This window comes from Thermobia domestica, chromosome 5 (assembly GCF_964235325.1).
Source record: "Thermobia domestica chromosome 5, izTheDome1.hap1.1, whole genome shotgun sequence".
Lineage (NCBI taxonomy): Eukaryota > Metazoa > Arthropoda > Insecta > Zygentoma > Lepismatidae > Thermobia > Thermobia domestica.
This window is the reverse complement of record NC_137458.1, coordinates 44889214-44908905: the sequence shown is the minus strand read 5'-3', so window position 1 is coordinate 44908905 and position 19692 is coordinate 44889214. Positions and strand designations below refer to the sequence as shown.

Below are 19692 nucleotides of genomic sequence, written 5' to 3'. Positions count from 1 at the left end.
GTTTGTTGTGTAACCCCATAGCTCCGTGACTGTTCTTTTCATGATACCCTACTGCTTCATGGCAGCTTCGTTCTTACTGTTTCTGGGCAGCCTCATTTCTACAAACGTTAGTTCCTGTCCCAGGTTTCCTAGCGGATTTTTGTTTTCTACTTGTCCCATCTTTCTACCCGACAATTTATTTTTTTTTGGGGGGGGAGGGGTTGTTTTATTTCATTACCTTCATTTGTTTCCACTTTTGCCAGCACAGTATTGATCTGAGAAAGTAACGACCCCAGGGAGAACTTCCACATTCTTTAAACTATTTCGCAGTATGAATGCCGTTCATTGTAGTTTTTCTTTGCCTTAATTAAAAAGTAAAACCTGACCAAAGCATATAAGTTTTAGTAAGTAACTGTGTAATACAGGCAATGTATCACTGCTTTCATAAGACACATTATAAAATAAAATCGCAGTGATACATTGCCAAAACTGTTACCAAAAGTGATTTGCTTTGTCAGATTTCATTTCGCAATCGACCTTCTATAATTGTATAATCTCTTTAGTGTATCAGTTCGTCGACTGGAGATTTCCAGGTAATGTTGCGTGCTGGTTAAACCACGTGTTCATGATTACTACCAATGAATTCATGTCAGTAAAACTGGTTCACACTTTTCCCTATTTCTTTCCTCTAAAGGGTCTAAACAATATTCTCTTCATCAATATTCTGACTGCTATTCTCTTCTTGTTCTTGCTCCACCACTTGGTTTTATTTTTCTTATGGGTATATTTCAGGAGAAAAAAAAAAAAAACTCATGTTTGGCTTATATTTGATCTATAAGTATTAGTTTAGTATACTGTTCAAATTTGTGACACTTATCCAAATATATGTATGTTCTGTTTTTGATTTACCTGTTTTAACGAATAATTGTTCTTCACAAATTCCCATAATTATGCGCAGGTGGGTTTAGAACTACAAAGAGAACTTACAATTTCAGTCCAGCTCGATCTCGAGACCACGCTTTCATCAAGCTAATTGAAAAAGTAAGCTTGATAGTCAAAGGTAATATCAGGAATAATGCAAACCCAATGTAGCTGTTGCAATCCTTAAACAGCATTTCGTATCGTGAAATCAGAGGATTGAAAGACGTACCATGTTCTTATTTAAAATTTATGTTATTCCTGTCCAGGCAAGATAAATACTAAATTAGGATCTGGCTCAGCTTCTTCAGTAATTTGTTTTCAATACAGAAAATGTTATTCTAAAAGCAATCGGATCAGCATCTCTTTATATCTTTTTAGATTAGGTAACAGTTTTATCTTTGTCGCTAAATTTAACTAGTTGTTTTACGTTTTGGTTCCCAATTTCTTTCATGAAAACATGATTTTGGACGAAAATCAAGAATTTTGTGAGTTAAAGTAACGTTGGAGGGTTGGAATGAGAAGTTCTTTTAATTGTGACTCAAGGATGTTACAAAATAGAGGATCTGCCCATATGTATCTTCGTCCTATTAACTCAATAGAGCCAAAAAACAATCGAGCATCGACACGTCTGATTGGCTACTTCCGTTTCCGCCATCGTCTGAATCACTACTTTCGTTTCCACCATGAATGTTGGCTCAAAACATTGCGATCTTGTTTGGGCGGAGTATAAGTGGCGAAACACTGAAGTATAGCTTCAAGATTTTGTTGTAAAGGTACATCCTTTATTTTGTAACATCCTTGTAACTGACATTTGAGTTCATAGAAATTAGAAACTTCTCTTTAGTGCTAGCGATATGTTTTTAAACTTAATTTTGTAGTGAACTACATTATTGAAATATATATATATATATATATATATATATATATATATATATATATATATATATATATATATATATATATATATATATATATATATATAAAAGAAATTTATTTTGCTTTTTTTCTTCCTTATTTTAAAGGTAAAAACTATGGCCGAATCAACAACAGTGATAAGCAGTGCAAATTGTTCAAACATCAGTTCTTATATTTCTAACTTAGACCCAATGCAGAACAAGAATGTGTCAGACCAACCGACTAAATTCATTAGCACACAAAATGAAATGATAACGGACACTGTTCTCGTTTGCAATGAAAACAGTCAGCGAAATACTGCAAAGAAGGATGTTTTAGTAGCGAAAAAGGTGCCTAAGAAACGTAAGTTTGATCCTGAAGAGTATGAACGCCATAACGTAGAAAATAGTATCCCCGAAACAATGGCACCAACGCACAGTGTTGTAGTTGCTCCCCAGGGGTCGAACATTGACTATTCTTATGTAGGTGCTGGGGGGTTGAAGCGTACAGAGATACATGGAGAAAAATTTCGTACTATCTCAGGAAGCTCTATTGAGATGCCTGAAGATAAGTCGCAACATTGTGAAACAACGTACAAAGATGGACTATCATCTGTGTCTGTTATAGATATAAGTGGAAAGAAGTTAGGTTGTGATTCAAATAAAGTACAGAAACCCGACATAGACCTTAGCGAATGGAGGGAGCATCGGGTGCTGGCTAAGCGGAATGATGTGTACTTACCAGGTGTTGTTAAAAAAGCACTTGGCGTAAGTGATGTTCTTGTGGAGTTCGATTATAACGAAGAAATCGTGTTTAGCGATGTACTTGGAGCTGGCAAATACGACGTTATTAGTGATGCTAGTCCATCGCTTGGACAAGTTACGTTAGGTGCTCGGGTTTGTGTCCGCAAAAACACTGATCAGTGTGAATTTGTTGAGGGAGTGGTGTGTGAAATACGAAAGAAGCCAGTGCAGTTTTTAGTGCAAGTGATTGGTCAAAACACTGAACGATTAGTGAAACGAGCAGATCTTCGATTATTGTTACCCCCGTGGTGGGATGAGTTAGAGCAAGGCTACGAGAATGGACAGAAGAATTTCTCTTCAGTTTTAAGTGAAGACTATTTAGGGACGCAGCTTCACCCGGCTCCACTTCATGTTGAAAGCAGTTACTTGTTTAATAATACTGCCACGTCCCCAATTCATATTGTTACCCCAGTGACAAATACAACTACGCCATTAAGTGGTCATTCGGGAAGTACTGGTATGTCCAATGGGAGCGATGATTATAGAAGGAGACAGGGTGATTATGATATTGAAAGCGACGATGATCTCAGACGGGAGATTCTTTTCACAGCTGATGCAGGTAAGTTTTTTTTTTTTCCCTTTTATATTGATCTTTTACTTAAATCAATAAATTTGAAAATCTGTTGCTAAACGTAGAATGTGATGTAAATGTCTTATTTTAAGGTTTTATGTTTAAGTATACAGTGTAAAAGGTCGGTCAAATAATAATGCACAATTTACTAATTCGGTAGTGGTGAACACTAGAAAAATAAAATTTGGTACGTATTACAATTTTGGTGTTATGGAACTCTCACTCAATGTAAGATCCATTTGTTTCACTGCACTGCAGCCATCTTTGTTTTCATCATATGAATGTACGTAGGTAAAATTCTTGGAGTTGGTTATTACTCCACTTTTTCACATATGCATTGAGATCATTGTCATCTCGATATTGTTTCCCACTCAGATGAACCTTCAGTCCCCGAATCCAATCTGTCCACCACTGTTCATCCCAGTTGCCAATCTTATGAACTATTTAAAACGTGTGTAGCATGCAGTCTTGTGTTAACATAGATAGTTGGGTCGCTTATCGTTTAATTAGTGTTAGCAGAGATCCTTTTACCATACCTGTGTGCTCCAGTACCTGCCTCGTAGTTACGCATTTTCCTTTTTTTAATGAGCTTTTCAACAACTAATGCGCTTTCGTCGGTTGACGGTATACCTGAATGTGACTGGTCCTGGATGCTGCAGTCAACACGCCAAAAACTCTGTAGCCGTCGACATAACATTATTTCGGTTCATTGTGTTGTCTCCATAGACTGACAACAGCTTACTGTGAATTGATGTTGCTGAATTATCCCTGGATTCGCAGAAGAATTCGATCACTGCACGTTGGCGCAGTAGGCTGTTGCGTTGATCATTCGTGGTGGCTTACCTGCAACAACAGGAAATAAAAGTTAGGTGTAGGTTAAAACCAATGCTTCTATCTACAAAATTCCTTGTCTCTAGTGCTTATCATTACCAAGCTTAGGAAATGTGTACTACTTTTTGACCGATTTTTGTGTATGTAAGAAGAACTGAATCAATAAGAAAATAAAAAGGTGATTAAAGACTGAAAATAGATGTTACAGGTTTGAAGGAAATACGATGGAAGGAAGGTAAAGAGACGATAGAACCGGTAAACTGGTTATGTAACACAGAATTCCCCAATATATACACTCCGCGGTAAGTATAGTATGAATAATAAAATCCAGACGTTTAAAGATATGACGGACTCGTGGGTCGCATGAATTTTTAGTTTTATATAGACCAAAAGGCAGTGGGAGGTAGGCTAACAGGTAGGAGATAGTAATCGGAATGGATTAAGTAACCAGAGGGGTACAATCCAGTTGTAGCTTTTTGTTTCTGCCAAACATCTCTTAAATTAACGAATTTTGAGTTTCGTAAAGCCATAGAGTGAGTGAGGATTTAAAAGTAAAAGTAAATATTTTGCTAGAACATATTCTTGTTGAAAACATTAAAGCTGCATAGTTATGTACGTACGAAAGCCACTGGAATAGTTCTCTGAGTGATGTCCGAAATATGGAGTTACCTCTTTAAAATTATTTAATTTTTCAATATAGTTTTCTTTTGACATTAATACATTTGGTCCAACCAGGGTTCTCTAGACCCGTAAAACGCTCTTTCACTGATGATTTTAACTCTTCATCTGAAGAAAACCTAAGTCCATCCTAGTACGTTTTCAATTTTTTCGAGAACAGATGAAGTTGCTGGAGCAAAATCTAGTGAATAAAGCGGATTTGTTAGAATCACATCTAGTTCATTGATTTTGATCATTGTAAGAAAACCTGTACGGGGAGCATTGTTGTGATTCAAGTTTAGTTTCTTCTTTGATAAACGTATCCTTTTATTTTGTTATTTTTACTGTAGTTAGTCCAAAAGCTTTATATAATATTAAGCGATGATAGTTTTACGAGGTAGATAGTAGTTAAGGTCTCAAAGGAGAAGGATACCTTTTGTATCTCAGAATACTGAAGCCATGATGTTTCTGGTAGATTTTGTATCAAAATGTTTACATTGTTCTCACTGCTGGCCATCTTCCAGGTTTTCACTAGTCGTTTCCATTTAGTTCAAAAAGACGGAGCTGAGTCTCCCAGAGTAATTTCATGTGTATTTATGTTGTCTTCAAATCTTTTTTCACAAAATATTTAATCATCACTTGGTGTTCAAAATTTGTTATTTTTATAAACGTGCTTACACTGCAATTGCACAAGAACACTAACTTCAACATTGACCCAGATTACGTTGTCGTAACGGAAGGTGACCCATATTAACAACGTACTGGATTTGGAACTAGTGCTTAAACCTAGTTGAAAGTTGTAGAAATTATTGAAAATAAGGTTGCATTTCTTCTACAAAATAAGCTTAGAGAGATAGTGCATATGATATGTATTTAGTCAATCTCCACTTGTAAACTGAAAATAAACTATTAAAAAATGTATTCCTGTTTTATCGTAAAGTTTTATATAATAATTTTATTATGTTTAGTATTATCGTATATTGGTTGATAATTTGCTTTGAAATTATTAAATGGAGGTCGGAAAACAAGGAGACAAGTAGAGTTGGTGTACTGGTGTGATACTAGATTAAAATATCAGTAAGACGAAATTTTATTACGTTTCGTTTACAGATTAATGAAGAAAGGGTAAGTGTATGTTTGAGTAATTTATGTGTTACTAGAAAATTGCTTAGAAAGGTCAGATAGTTGAGCACTTCAGGTGGAATTAAGTATACAATGCATGCTTAACCTTTCGACTAAAACAACAGACGTACATCCTGAAACGGGGTTGCCAGACTTAATACTCGATAGTACATAATACTGAAAGTTGGACAATCATATTAGCTTGATTAACAATTATTTGGCAGTGAATTGTATATCATTGCACTAATGAACGCTAAAACAAAATAAAATTGTCGAAGTAATAAAAGAGAATATTGTGAAGTAGAATGTGAACAGTAAATACCGATTATATTATCTGTACTTAATTTGGTTACAAGTACTTCTCGTTTTGGTTTTTTTATTAATTTAGTGTAAAATTACGGGAGTGAAGTTTCGCCAATAATAATAATAGTAAGTTGCGGGATGACTAGAAGAACAGTCATATTGTTTTAATGTACTTAATAACCATAGAACACAACTATTATGGCGTATTAGCGAAGTTGCTTCTTTGGTGGATATAATTGTAAGTTCGGTTCTCATGTCACCCAAGGGGCCACGGTGGCTCAGTGGGAGAGTGTTTACCTCTGGTGCGTGGAGTCCCTGATTCGATCTCCAGCCAAGTAAGTTTGTGGTGGACAACATCGTGTCCGTGGGTTTTCTCGAGACACTCTCATTTCCTCCCACGCTTTCGTTCCATAAATTTTTCCATCATCATTCACTGGCCTTAATCATCCGTCTTGCTTAGCCTCACGGGCATAAATAATCATTGGACGTTAAACTGAAAGAAAATATTTTTCATGTCACAACAATATTATATGGATACATTTTCTCGACGTTTTTTTCATTTTCTCGTACTATAATTCATTTACTTGTATTTGTCAAGTCTTCGTATTATTATAAAGATCTATTACAGAATTATGAATACTGTAACAGATATTGAGGAAAAAAGTTTCGTAATTTGTTCATCCGAAAACTGGAAGTGTTCCTAAATACACGTTTGAAGACCTGATGTAAATTAAGTTCTAAGTGCCATTTGAACGGTTCTGAGATAACGGTGTTTTTGTGCCGTGCACATACACCTTATAACTAATCAACGAATCCATTTTATAACATTTCAACGAATCCTCTCTTGAACCAACACAGAGAATCCGAACATCAATTAATAGGTTCAGGACATCGCTTATCCAGATTCGCTTCAGACTGGAATCCCTAAATTATTTACGGTGACCTACGGTATTCAATATTACAAGGCGTTTAAAAAAAAATAAATAAAAAAAAATAATAATAATAAAAAAAAAAAACAGGTTTAGTCGACGTAAGCATTTTCATAAAATCAACTTGCTCAGAGAAGTGTGTAGCCACATAACAACATAACTACATGTACAAGGGCGATCATAAAATAAAGGTCAACGAGGTTACCAATGTACTACATTGCATTCAACACTAACCATTATGTAGCTCGGTATACTACTGCTCGAACTGGAAATATTATCTATATGTGGAATCCAGTTTTAGTACCACTCGCCGACTCTAATATATATATATATATATATATATATATATATATTAGAGTCTTCTATTCTCGTTAATTGCAGACATTTTTAAAGAAAATCCACAAAACTACTGAGGTGCCAGTGTAACAACTACTTGTTATGAATAATTATAAAAAAAAAAAAAAAAAAAAAAAAAAAAAAAAAAACTCTAGTGCCACAGAAAGTTGGCGAAATATCAAAAGAGACAGTAAAATAACAGAGAACATCAAGAGAGGAAGAAGTACAGCAAGAAATGATAATAAGATAGGGGGACAAAACACAATAGTACTTCGGATGCTACTTTAAACTGTAGGTCCTATATCATATAGCCCGGTGCTCAGCAGAGATGGTAAACTTCAAATAGCTACAAAGTTAATGTGCGATAGTATGTGGCGATTCTTATTTGTATGATACACACCTACGTATGAATAAAAGGAAAAAAAAATAATTATGGTTGTACCTTGCGTATGTTCTCCTTGTTTCATAGAATATTTATTTCCGCACTTGTAAGAATTCCTGGTACCCTTTTCAAGTCTGCTATACCTTAAACCAGGGAACATTTTGAGTTGTTCGTCCACATATTCTGAATACTTCAGCACTTGACTTACTCTGCAACAGTATCCACACTAAATAGTTAATGAATTGAGTGCATATTAGTGCGTGAACCCAGTAAATAGTTCATTAAGTATTTAGTGTGAATATTATTGCAATGTGGACAAATGTTGAAGTACTCAAAATATGTGGAAAAATAACTCAAAATGAAGGTTACACCTTCGTTCTTTGTTTTCAAAACTCAAAATCGTATCTTGTACTCCCGATTGCCGCTCGTGTCTAAAACTTTCTTCTACACAATATTTCAATCCTCCTTTGAGGATGATTTCAGAAAAGGTGGTATACAACCAGTGATATACACAATATTCATTATTCTACACCATATTTCAATCCTCATTTGAGGATGATTTCAGAGAAGGTTGAAATATTGTGTAGAATATTTTCTAGACACTATCGGCAGTTGAGGGTACAAATAAGATTTTGAGTTTTGAAGTATGTACCCTAGAGAACAATTTAGTTACTATGTTCGTCTTCAAGTTAAAGTGGACTTGAAAAAGGTACCAAAATTCTTACACGTGCCGAAATAATTGTCCTACGAAACAAGGAAAATATACACAAGATAGTCCATAATTTTCTACTTGTATTCATGATAATAGACAACTTACCAAACTACGTGAAAGAAAGTCTTTATTAATACACTTATCGTATCCATAGAGCAACATTACTTAAAAATAATGAAGAATAGTTATGAAAAAGCTGGCAACCCTGTAGCATCTGTTTGTTGGTTGATTGGTGGGGATGTGTGAGGTGAGGGGAAAGTAAAATGTAGTTTACACTTCTCTAGGGCCTCCACCTTTAGGTCGATCATTGTCACTGACTCCTCGTGCACTTGTAGATGGAGGAAAGCTGTCGGGGAGCAGTAAGCGAAGCAGCATGCAGAGTCGTGGCAGTACTTCAAGCCTTCTGGAACAAAGAAGTATTACACCTCGGTCGCAACCAGCGACACCAAGGTAAGTTGACATGTAATTAAGAAGTAAGTACTTCGTAAACGCTTGCGTAAGAGTTTCGGCAATATAGAATAACGTATTTGATGAAGGCAGTGTTACATTGTCAAAATTGTTACACAAGTGTTATTAATATGTTTAGTGCTTTACTGACCAAAGACACTAAATATAACAATAACACCTGCGTAATGGTTTCCGCAATATAAAATAATGTATTTGATGAAGGCAGTGTTACATTGCCGAAATTGTTCTACAAGTGTTATTAATATGTTTAGTGTTTTGCTGGCCAAAGACACTAAATATAATAATAACATCTGCGTAACTGTTTCGGCAGTATAAAATAACGCATGTGATGAAGGCAGTGTTATATTGCCGAAATTGTTACACAAGTGTTCTTAATATATTTAGTGCTTTGGCCATTTTTGTTTTATTACTACATGTAGATCACAATTATGTTATTACTGATAGTCAGTTTCTTCATTTTATCCTGTTGCGATGTACCTTCTTCATAGGCACGAACATTGCATCCTAGTTTCCTTTATTCGTAAATTGTAATTAAATTTTAGATTTCTAGATCGGTTAACTGTGTTGATTTGTGGTCGCTAAGAGATATATTTTTTTTTTAAATATACTGAATAAATCCAGTAATGTTGAATATGCACTGTTGTTGCGCGCCAATATTTTAATTATTGACCTTAGATATACCTAGAGAATTGCTGTTATACATAGTACTATTAAAATAAATTGCTTTAATTATTACTTGTATATTGTTAAACACAAATACTACCTAATATAAATAAAATAGTTTGTTTGTGTGTTTGTTTGTCTGTCTGTCTGTCTGTGTGCGGCCTGGGGACGAGACGAGTGGACCGAGAGTTACCAAATTTGGTCACGGGTACCTTGGTCCAGGCCCCAGATCAAGACGAAGTGTTTTTTTTTTTATTTCAAACCAGGGGGTCGTTTACCGGGACCGGCCTTGGGACCAGACAAGTTGACCGAGAGTTATTAAATTTTGGTCACGAATACTTTGGTCCAGGCCCATATCAAGGTAAACAGTTTTTTTTTTTTTTTTTTCAAAATTCAAACCAGGGGGATTCTCATGGGGCGTTTACAGGGACATGTAAAAGTAGTAGAACATGACCGATATTAGTGTCGAATTCGTAGTTTTTGCGATTGCAGAGATCAATGGTGAAACTCCGAACGTGTTAGCTTCCAAATTCATCCTATTCGGCTACGGGCCGGGGTCACCGGGGGCGAGGGATACCGAGACATGTAAAAGTAATCCAAACTGACCGATATTAGTGTCAAATCCATAGTTTTTACGGTCACTGAAATGAATGTGATGCTTCCACAGGCGTTGACTTCCAAATATAGCCCCCCATGGAAGAATGGTATATTCAGCTAATATATATATAAAGCTCTGACTGACTGAGCAACGTCTAGGCCAAATAAATTAAGCTAAAAACTTAAAACTTGGATAGCAAGTAGAATTGTGACGTAAGGTACAATTTAAGAAGATTTTTAGAAATTCTATGTGAAACGGGAGTAGTGGGGCTTGCAAAAACTGACGAAATGCGTGTTTCAGCGGTTTACTTGGAAATACGTTAGGTGTCTGGTTTCGCAACGACCAGGCGGCGACCGCAGCGCCGAGCTTTGGTGCTAGTGTGTTACGACAAATCCGTACTACGTGAGGAACAATAAAAGATCAGTATGCAGTTAACTGAGCAGTAGCGTAAAATGGGCGATTCCCAGATTTTTAAGGGGGGCTAATAGTTGGCACTCGGTTATGTTGTGTGAATGTGACGAAATTGGCAGGCATTTTGGATGTGTCGCGAGGGACTGTGTCCAAGGTGATAATAGCCTATAAAACTCACGACAAAACCATTTAGGCAGTGGTTTGAGAACGAACAGTGGTAGGGAGAAAATCCTCAGTGGCAAGTCGCGCCGAATGTTAACCCTACGTACACCAAGCTAGGTTAAAAATTGTCAACACTTTCACTAGAATAAGAATTGTTATGGATGTTTCTTTAGTATCATGTTATAACTCAGGTTTTGTTTCAAAAATAATATAAATTTTATTTTCTGTTGTTCAGTACTTTCAATTTCTAGAAAATAACCCAAATTAAAAAAAAAAAAAGTTTTAGTGGTGGACATAAAATACCCTCCCTTGTAACTCGTTACCATAATGTGCATGAAGTTATTTCCAGTTAAAGTTGAAGATTCTGACAATAGGCGTCGCAAAGCGTCGTACACCTAAACAGAAAAGACTTGCTGGTTTCAAAGCGATGAAACTAAAGGTGGAACCGTACGTACACAAAGAGGTTACGCGTAACACCGCATAACAAGGGAGGGTTAAAAAAAATGTCCACCACATAAATCATTCTGTACTGTCCCATAAAATGTAATATTCTCTATTTTGTACTAACTATAAACTAAAACAACGGAAGGCACAAAATAGAAAAGAATATTACATTTTATGGGACAGTACGTAATGATTTATGTGGTGGACATTTTTTTAACCCTCCCTTGTTATGCGGTGTTATGCGTAACCTCTTTGTGTACGTAGGGTTAAGGAAAATTGTCACTCAGTACCATCGTGCGAATGCGGTGTAAATAACGGAGAAATATAAGCAGCACCTCTCACAGACTGTTGGCCATCACAATCCGCGATGAATTTCATGACATGGGCATTCAGGGTCGGGTTGCACAGGCGAAACTGCTGATAAGAGACCGTAAGTCTTCAGCAAAACGCCAATGGTGCCGCCATCATGATATAGTTCGCTGATGACCGGAAGCCGGATCATCAGATCACTCAGATGATCATCGTTTTATCTTATTCCGAACTATAGGGCGTGTTTGTGTGAGGCACTCGCCCCAGAAAGCTTTATCCGTAGTAACTCCGCTCAATCATGAAACTTGGCGGCGGCTCTGTGATGCTGTGGCTGCAATATAATTGTTTTCAGTGGGTCCTGTGTTGACGCTTAGCGATTGCATCATTCACCATTTTTGCGGAATATGTGCATCTTGTGGTTCAGCTGTTGTTTCCGAGCAAAGATGCCATATTGCAGGATAATAATGTGGGAATTCGCACAGCTGGAGGTATTGCAGCGTGGTTTGGTGAACGGATGAAGTTAACATTTCCTCTGGCCTGCTCAATTCCCGGAATTGAACATAATTCAACATCTTTGGTCCGTTTTGGAGACACAAATCTTGCGCTGATTTCTGCCTCCATCTCTCATGGAACTGATGCACTGCACGCGGAATGGGGTAATATTCCAATTGCTACTACTCATGACCTCTGTAACTATTCTATGTCGATTCAGAACTGTAATGAGGGTGGAAGATGGTTTAACCCCACATTAATGTGGTAAGTTGCATTTTTTTAGGTGTTTCATTGATTAAGTTTCTGTGAGAATGTAATATTTTTTATTATTTAGGTCCCAGGCTGCAACACCACATAAATATAAGAAGGGCGATGTCGTGTCAACACCTAGTGGTATTAGGAAAAAGTTCAATGGGAAGCAGTGGCGACGGCTGTGTTCGAAGGAAGGTTGTACAAAAGAGTCCCAAAGACGAGGTTACTGCTCACGCCATTTGAGCTTAAAAGGCAATGGTCCACGGTCAGGGCCTGCAGGCTTCCCAAGGTACGTATAGCTGAAACATTACATACTGTGCTCAGAAGTTATTTGTCTACAGGTACAATGAATACCACACATCTACCAAACTGAGAGTCATCTAGATAACCGTTATTTTCGTGCCAATAACAGCAGAAAATGTAATTATATAAATCATCATTTTATTTTACCTTTTTAATTTATTTTATTTTTTGTTACTTGTATGGTTTGTCGTGGTGTTTGAAGAAGCTGCTATATTTTTTTGACTTCCTGTGACAAGCATGTTATTATTCTTGGATTATTTTTTGAACTTGTGCTTATTATGTTCTTGTTTCTCTGCGGGTATGCAGGAAAAAGATATTTTTAGCAGTTAAAGTGAAAAACAGTTTTGTGGTTGTATCCGTTTTATATTGAATCCCTCATTTTAAGACAGTAGCGTAGTACTCTCGTAGCGTAAGCGGCAAATGTAAACCGTGGACGCACCGCAGGTAAAATTTTATTTTAGTAGAGAATAGCGAGTTGAAATGTACTTTTTTGTTTGTTTGTCCGTTACAATGATTTAATGCTTACAGCTGAATGAAGTTGTACAATACTAACTTTGTTGTAAATAAGATTTGTTGACTGTAAAAGTTTAAATGGTTGATTTTTCGTTTAAATTCTAAGAGAATTGTGAGGACTATAAAGTGATTAAAAAATGATTTTAAAAAAGTAACATGAAGGTAATACGTATAGGATGAAAGTGTCCAGGTATTTTGTTTCTTGTTACAAAATGGAACGTGAATAGCTATGTTTATGTACTTAAAAGGCAAATTTTTAATAAGCAGGATTCAAATTCGAAAGTTACGACTCATACGTGTCTTGGAAAATAAAATGAAGCTTCAAATATAATGTTTGTTACTGTAGTACCTAGGTACAGGGTGTCCCACTCATAAGAGGCCCCGGGAAAAGTGTTACAAAAATTTTAATAAAAGAGGGTATGAAATCCCATCTTGCTGGTATCAGTCAAGTGTCAGTTTCTCGTCATCCAACTGGTTCACAAATTTATGAAACAATAGCTGGTACACTTTACTGGTGATAGTAGTGTTAAAAACGCTGCTGTGATAATGCACAGAACAAACCTTCTGTAAATGAAAGGGTCCTCAACGACTGCATGCTAAACGCATGTTTTGTGAGTTCATATATCCTAATATGCCTTAAAGGATCCACTTATCCAATACTGTTTCACAAGACACACACGCTTTTTCACAGAATATCAATACATCATCAGAATCAAATAGCACCGGAAGAAGTAAGTCACACGGAACACCACGAACAGTAAACCAGGCTACTCTGAAATACAAGACCCACGCATAGCTCGCCGAGTCTCATTGTTGCTACATTTCACAGATTTACAATGCTGCCACGTCGACGAGTTACGTGAGAACATCCGTCGTAAAATCCAGGTAGTCACGCCCAGTACTTTATCAGCAACATTTACGAACACATACCGCCTTGTTGAACTGTATATACAGGTAGGAGAGTCATTTCCAGCACCTCTTGTGATGTACACTCATGTCCAAAATTATTGTCGCATATTTATAACTGTCTTGTTGTAAGAATATAATTTGATAATGATTTTGCAGGGTACTTTTAATATTGACACTATGTGTATAATCGGGAAATGTGTATTTGTGGTAAATTTCATAGGAAAAGAATTATAAATAGGGAAATTATAATGAGTAAAATAAAATGTTACTAAATGGACAAGAAAATTTTATTTTCGTTGTATTGTTCTTATTTACTGCTCTTTTGACATGAAATTTGCCACATACATGTCTTTGCCGATTATACACATATTAACATTATAAAAAATACCGGGCGAATTCGTTATCAAATTATATTCCTAGAGTAACATATTTATAGACATGCGACAATAATTTTGGACATGAGTGTACCTTCATTTCTCAACCACAAAGGCATGTCATGTACAAATTTGGTTTCATATCCTCTTTTATTAAGATTTTTATAGCACTTTTCCCGGGGCCCCTTACGAGTGGGGCACTCTGTAGATTAGTAAGTGTTTTTGTGGAATTGGTATTAAACAAGGATACTAGCGATATGGTTGATTCTCTGAGACTGTTGTTTATTCTGCATAATTTATGGTTGAATATTTCGAAATGTTAGAAAACCATTATTATATTTGCAAAATACGACAAGAGTGTCCTGATTATATTATAGAGAGAAATATTTCTATTTATTGGGAGAGTTTCAATAAGAAATGAAGTTGAGTAAAATTGATAAATGAGAAATAAAGATTAATTAGAGGAATGTCTGGCCGTATTAAGAAACGTCCGCAGATTCAGCAAAATATTTAACTCCCATTAATCAATTAGTACAGGCCTTCCTACACAAGTACCATTGCTACGATTAGGTCTAATTTCCTAAAGCATAATTCTTCTATAAACGTTTATTAAAATAGCTATAAAAATAGATGAAACACTGCCAAGCATATACATACTTCAAGTTATACGAAAATTATTGAAATTTACTAACAAACTTTCAAACGATAAGAAATACTTAAATTACACACCTATACCAAGCTACCTTACATAAACTATTAAATCGTGGTTTATAGTCTATAAAGAACATTGCACATTTAACACCTAGATATAACATAAATTTTATATATATAACATGTGTGTCTATCATCAGATTTACGCATAAATGATTCACTTAGAGACACCAGATTTTCTACACAAATACATCTTCACCAGATCTAATCGCGTACGAAGCAGTTTTTTCATTTTTGACTCGGGGGGTGACCGGAGGAAGGAAAACTTAAGTGCAAAAACTACACTGAAACCATAGTGCCTGGGAAATAGGCAATCTAAATGTTTTCGCTGTGGTACAAGTTGCATGCCCAGCTTACCCGAGAATCTATGGCGAAGGCATTGCTTGTCGTTACATATTCCTCTCATTTCTTTACTTTCAGTGATTGTGCATCAATATTATTCTTCCTTGCGAAGAACGGGTACTTCTCCTAGTAATTAAACAAGTCGAACTTCTGGTATTCCATCCGTTTCCTTTATTTTAACTGATGTTTCAAAGTTGAGCCTTTATCGTCAGTTACGATAAAATGGTTATTATTGTAAGCCGTGGTGTGATTTTTTTTCTATGTGTAACAATTATAACCGTGATATTATGTTAATTTTGATTCAGATTTAAAATATTGTCTTTCAACTGTTTTTTTAAATCGATTTTTGTTAGTTAGTTACTAGAGAAATTCTTTCATCACAGCATACAGCCACTAGTGCGCCAAGAGAAAAAATGCACATACAATACTAATTACATCACAATACTATACATAGAATAATATATAGTAAACTATTGATACAAGTGAAGTACAAATATTAGAAATTTGGATTTAAAAAATTAATGTTCTTGGTACTTAGGCCGATCTTCGTGCTCAATGTCCCCTACAACTTTTTAAGATAAAAAACTTCTTCCATAATAATTTCATATTTATTGTAATAAAATAATACAAATTTTGCTCAAATAAAAAACTTCTCTGTTCATTGTGTTGTCACGTCTGTTCATTGTTGTCACTTAATTCTATTTCTGTAGCTTCCCTTATTAACAATTGAGTGGTTCTGCGTATAACTGGTGTATTCTGGAGGATTTTTTTTTTTTAAGCGTATGTTGTACTAATTCAGACTTTTTTTTGACTGTTTTAATCGGATATATCTTTTATGTTCATCACATCTGGCTCTAATTGCACGTCCTGTTTACCGATTGTTTATTAGGCCACATTCGCATGAGAGTGAATAAATATTTGAGGTGTTTAGTCATTCCTGTCCCTTCACGGAGCTGTACAAGATCACCTATTTTATAGTAACGCTGGTGATAAAGGGAGTAAGTTGCCTTTGAAACATCAGTTAAAATAAATAAAATACAAATGTAACATCAACAGATTAATTTAATTATATATATATCTCCTGAGAATAAATAAAATACAAATGTAACATCAACAGATTAATTTAATTATATATATATCTCCTGAGAATATTATAGGGAGATATAACATGTTTATCATATCTATTTTTTTCTCTCCACATTGCTATTATCTAATAGCAAAATATGAACGATATCGCTTTATCATTTACTACAATATTGCTTCTTTGCGTGCGTTTTGATAAGAGCAGATCATCATCACAACATCTCCGTACAGGTTCAAACTTTTAAAAAGAAAGAGGAAATGAATTGAAATGAAATCTTTTGAGTTTTACGTCCCACGGTTATGCTGGTTAGGCTAAAGGAGACGGTGATGGTGAGTAATGAATGAAATGGTGGAATGAAGAAAGTGGGAGGAAACGTGAGAACCCCGAGGAAATCCACGCACACGGTGTTTGTCCACCACAAAGTTTACTTGGCAGGGATTGGGATCGAACCCGGGACCCCAAGCACCAGAGGGAACGCTCTACCACTGAGCCTCCGCGGCGCCGAAAAAAGGAAGAGGATATATAGAGACATTTATAATAACATATCCTTGTTTATTATCATTCTGTTGTTTTCTTCAAATTTGTCACTTTTATTTATTTATTTATTTGTCGTTTTGACAATTCTGTTAAGAATTAAACCGAAAAGTCGACATAGAAACTGATATTACACAATTGAAGAAAATTAGCCAATTTTCAGTGTTAGTATTGATAGTTTTCATTGTTAGTATTAATAGTAAGTTATATTCTAATTCACGGATTGTGTGACCGTAGGTGATTCTATGACTTAAAATAGATGTACACTCATGTCCAAAATGATTGTCGCATATCTAAGGAGTGCGATTTAAGTTAAAGGAACTTTGAATTTTTTTTAATAACTTTTTTATTGCTTGATAAATTACAACATATTTTAATATAATAAGCAAATGATAACTGGAAAAGAAGTAGTTTACAATTTGACGCTGTAGGCATTCTTGCAGCCGATTTCTCGAAGCTTGAATCAGAACTTATTGAAAGACGCTTGTCCACTACTGTTTGCCACTTCTTTTGATATTTTCAACCATATTTTTCGCATATCTTTTCAATCCTTGATGAAAGTATGCTTTTAAGCCATTTCACGTTTAACTAGAACCCAAAAACGCGCAATGGGTCTAGCATGAGGAGCTTTTGGCGTGTTCTCGTTTTTACCGACAAATTCGATACCAGTGTCAGTAGGCGCGTATCGCACCTTTTTCACATAATGCGAGAATGCCATATCCGGCCAAAACACAATGCCATGTCCGGTGAGTTCTTTTTGTATCCATGGAATCAATGCACTCTAAATAGCGGTCACCATTGATTGTCCCACTTGGAACAACACCAGGCGAAACTTTGGTTTGCCGCGATCGTTTGTCAGATCAATTTTTTTTCGCATACCTGTCTTTAGATTTTACGAATTTGCTAGGACTAACTTGAGTTTTATCAATGTATGATACATACTTGGAAACAGGCGCGAGTGCTGTTTTGGTAACAGTAAGTTTCATCGTCCATGATCACAATCTTATTCGCGAACTTCTTTTCGGAGAGTTTATGACAGTTGAGCTTAGCGTGTTTCTTCTGTTCGTCTGTATAAAATGGTGCACTTTTACATGTTTCAACCTTAAATCTGTGTTCTTTCTTGATCTGCCTTACACTAAATTCAGAAATTTGATATTTTCATCCTAAAAAACGATTTGACAAGCTAGGGTTCTTCAAGAGTTCTCGTCTAAATTTCATTTTTCACTTTTTGTCTACATTTTGAAATTGGGTTAGCAGATTTCTTCTTTTTTGACACTTCACCAGTCTTCACATAAATTTTCATCATTTAATGCACTGTACTATAACGATATTCACGCTTAAAATGGTTTAAAGCAGCCGTAAAGTCACGCGAGCACTGATTCTCGTAGAATTGGATAAGCCGCTCGCTGACAGCCTTGGTCTGTTCGGCTGTCATTCGCTTTCCGTGCATATTTACGCTGTCACACTTAGCGTACATTCGAGAGATACTACAGCAAACAAAGGGTGAAACTTTCTTTAAAATCGAACTAGTTGATACTGATTTATGCATGCTTTTCGCCAGTAACCTTAACTTAAATCGCACTCCTTATAACTGTCTCTTGTAAGAATATAATTTGATAATGATTTTGCAGGGTACTTTTGAAACTGATGCTATGTGTATAATCGGGAAATGGATATTTGTGGTAAATTTCATAGGAAAAGAATTATAAATACGAAAATTAGAATGAGTAAAACAAAATGTTCCTAAATGGACAAGAAAGTTTTATTTTCGTTTTACTGTTCTTATTTACTGCTCTTTTGACATTAAATTTGCCACTTACATGTCCTTTCCAATTATACACATACTAACATCATAAAAAATACCGGGCAAATTCGTTATCAAATTATATTCCTACAACAACATATTTATAGACATGCGACAATAATTTTGGACATGAGTGTACATATATGTAAAACAGTTACTTTAATTTATGTGTGTGTAAATATTAAATTTTCCGGTCTTTATTTATTTATTTATTTATTGGTGTAATAGGCCTTTGATTAATCTAGTTTGTATATCCTTTCTTGTTTAAATATCTCTTCACGAAGTCGTGATTGTTATGTATCATTTTAGAGCCAAGAGTATCCTGAAAGATGGACGGGATTATGAATGGGAAGAAACGTCCAGAGACTCTGACACTTCTCCGAACTATGGAGATAGGAGAGTAACTGGAAGATTTGATCAAGAAGAAACGGAAGCTGCAAATATGTTAGGTAAATAATACATTATAATAATCTTTATATTTGTAAATTAGAAAATGGTTATTTACAAAAATTTTCTTGATATATATTAGGAAAGTTTAATAAACACATCTAATCCTGGACTGAGAAGCGTATAAGTTGGCAGTTATTATTAGCCTTTCTTTGCACAGCTATTATCTAGAGCAACACACCGTTTCTATCGCTTTATTCACCTGTGGAGATCCGTTTTGTAGTACTCAGCAGTTAGGGACTAAATTAATCTCTGAATCTTAGTAATCAATGTGTTGTCTGAGGAAAGAGTGCAAGTCAGTTGGGATTAGGTCAGATGAATAAGGAGATAATATGAGGACACGCTCAGGAATATTGCCAATTATTTACTTAAAATTTTAATTCCCTGTGAATAATCCTTGTATTTGAAAGCTTTCGACTCTTCTCTAAAACT

General features: G+C 35.5%; 1 protein-coding gene across 3 annotated transcripts in view; it reads left to right on the top strand.

Annotated features, from left to right (window-relative positions):
* cic (Putative transcription factor capicua) overlaps positions 1 to 19692 on the top strand; it is a 117093-nt gene that overhangs the window by 25627 nt on the left and 71774 nt on the right. For 2 of the 3 annotated variants that reach the window (XM_081758660.1, XM_081758658.1), the window contains exons 4-7: positions 1923 to 3156; positions 8725 to 8890; positions 12322 to 12528; positions 19123 to 19262. In XM_081758660.1, the coding sequence (XP_081614786.1) occupies positions 1923 to 3156; positions 8725 to 8890; positions 12322 to 12528; positions 19123 to 19262 (1747 nt within the window). The remainder of the gene's footprint in view (positions 1 to 1922; positions 3157 to 8724; positions 8891 to 12321; positions 12529 to 19122; positions 19263 to 19692) is intronic. The other variant, XM_081758659.1, reaches the window with a different exon arrangement.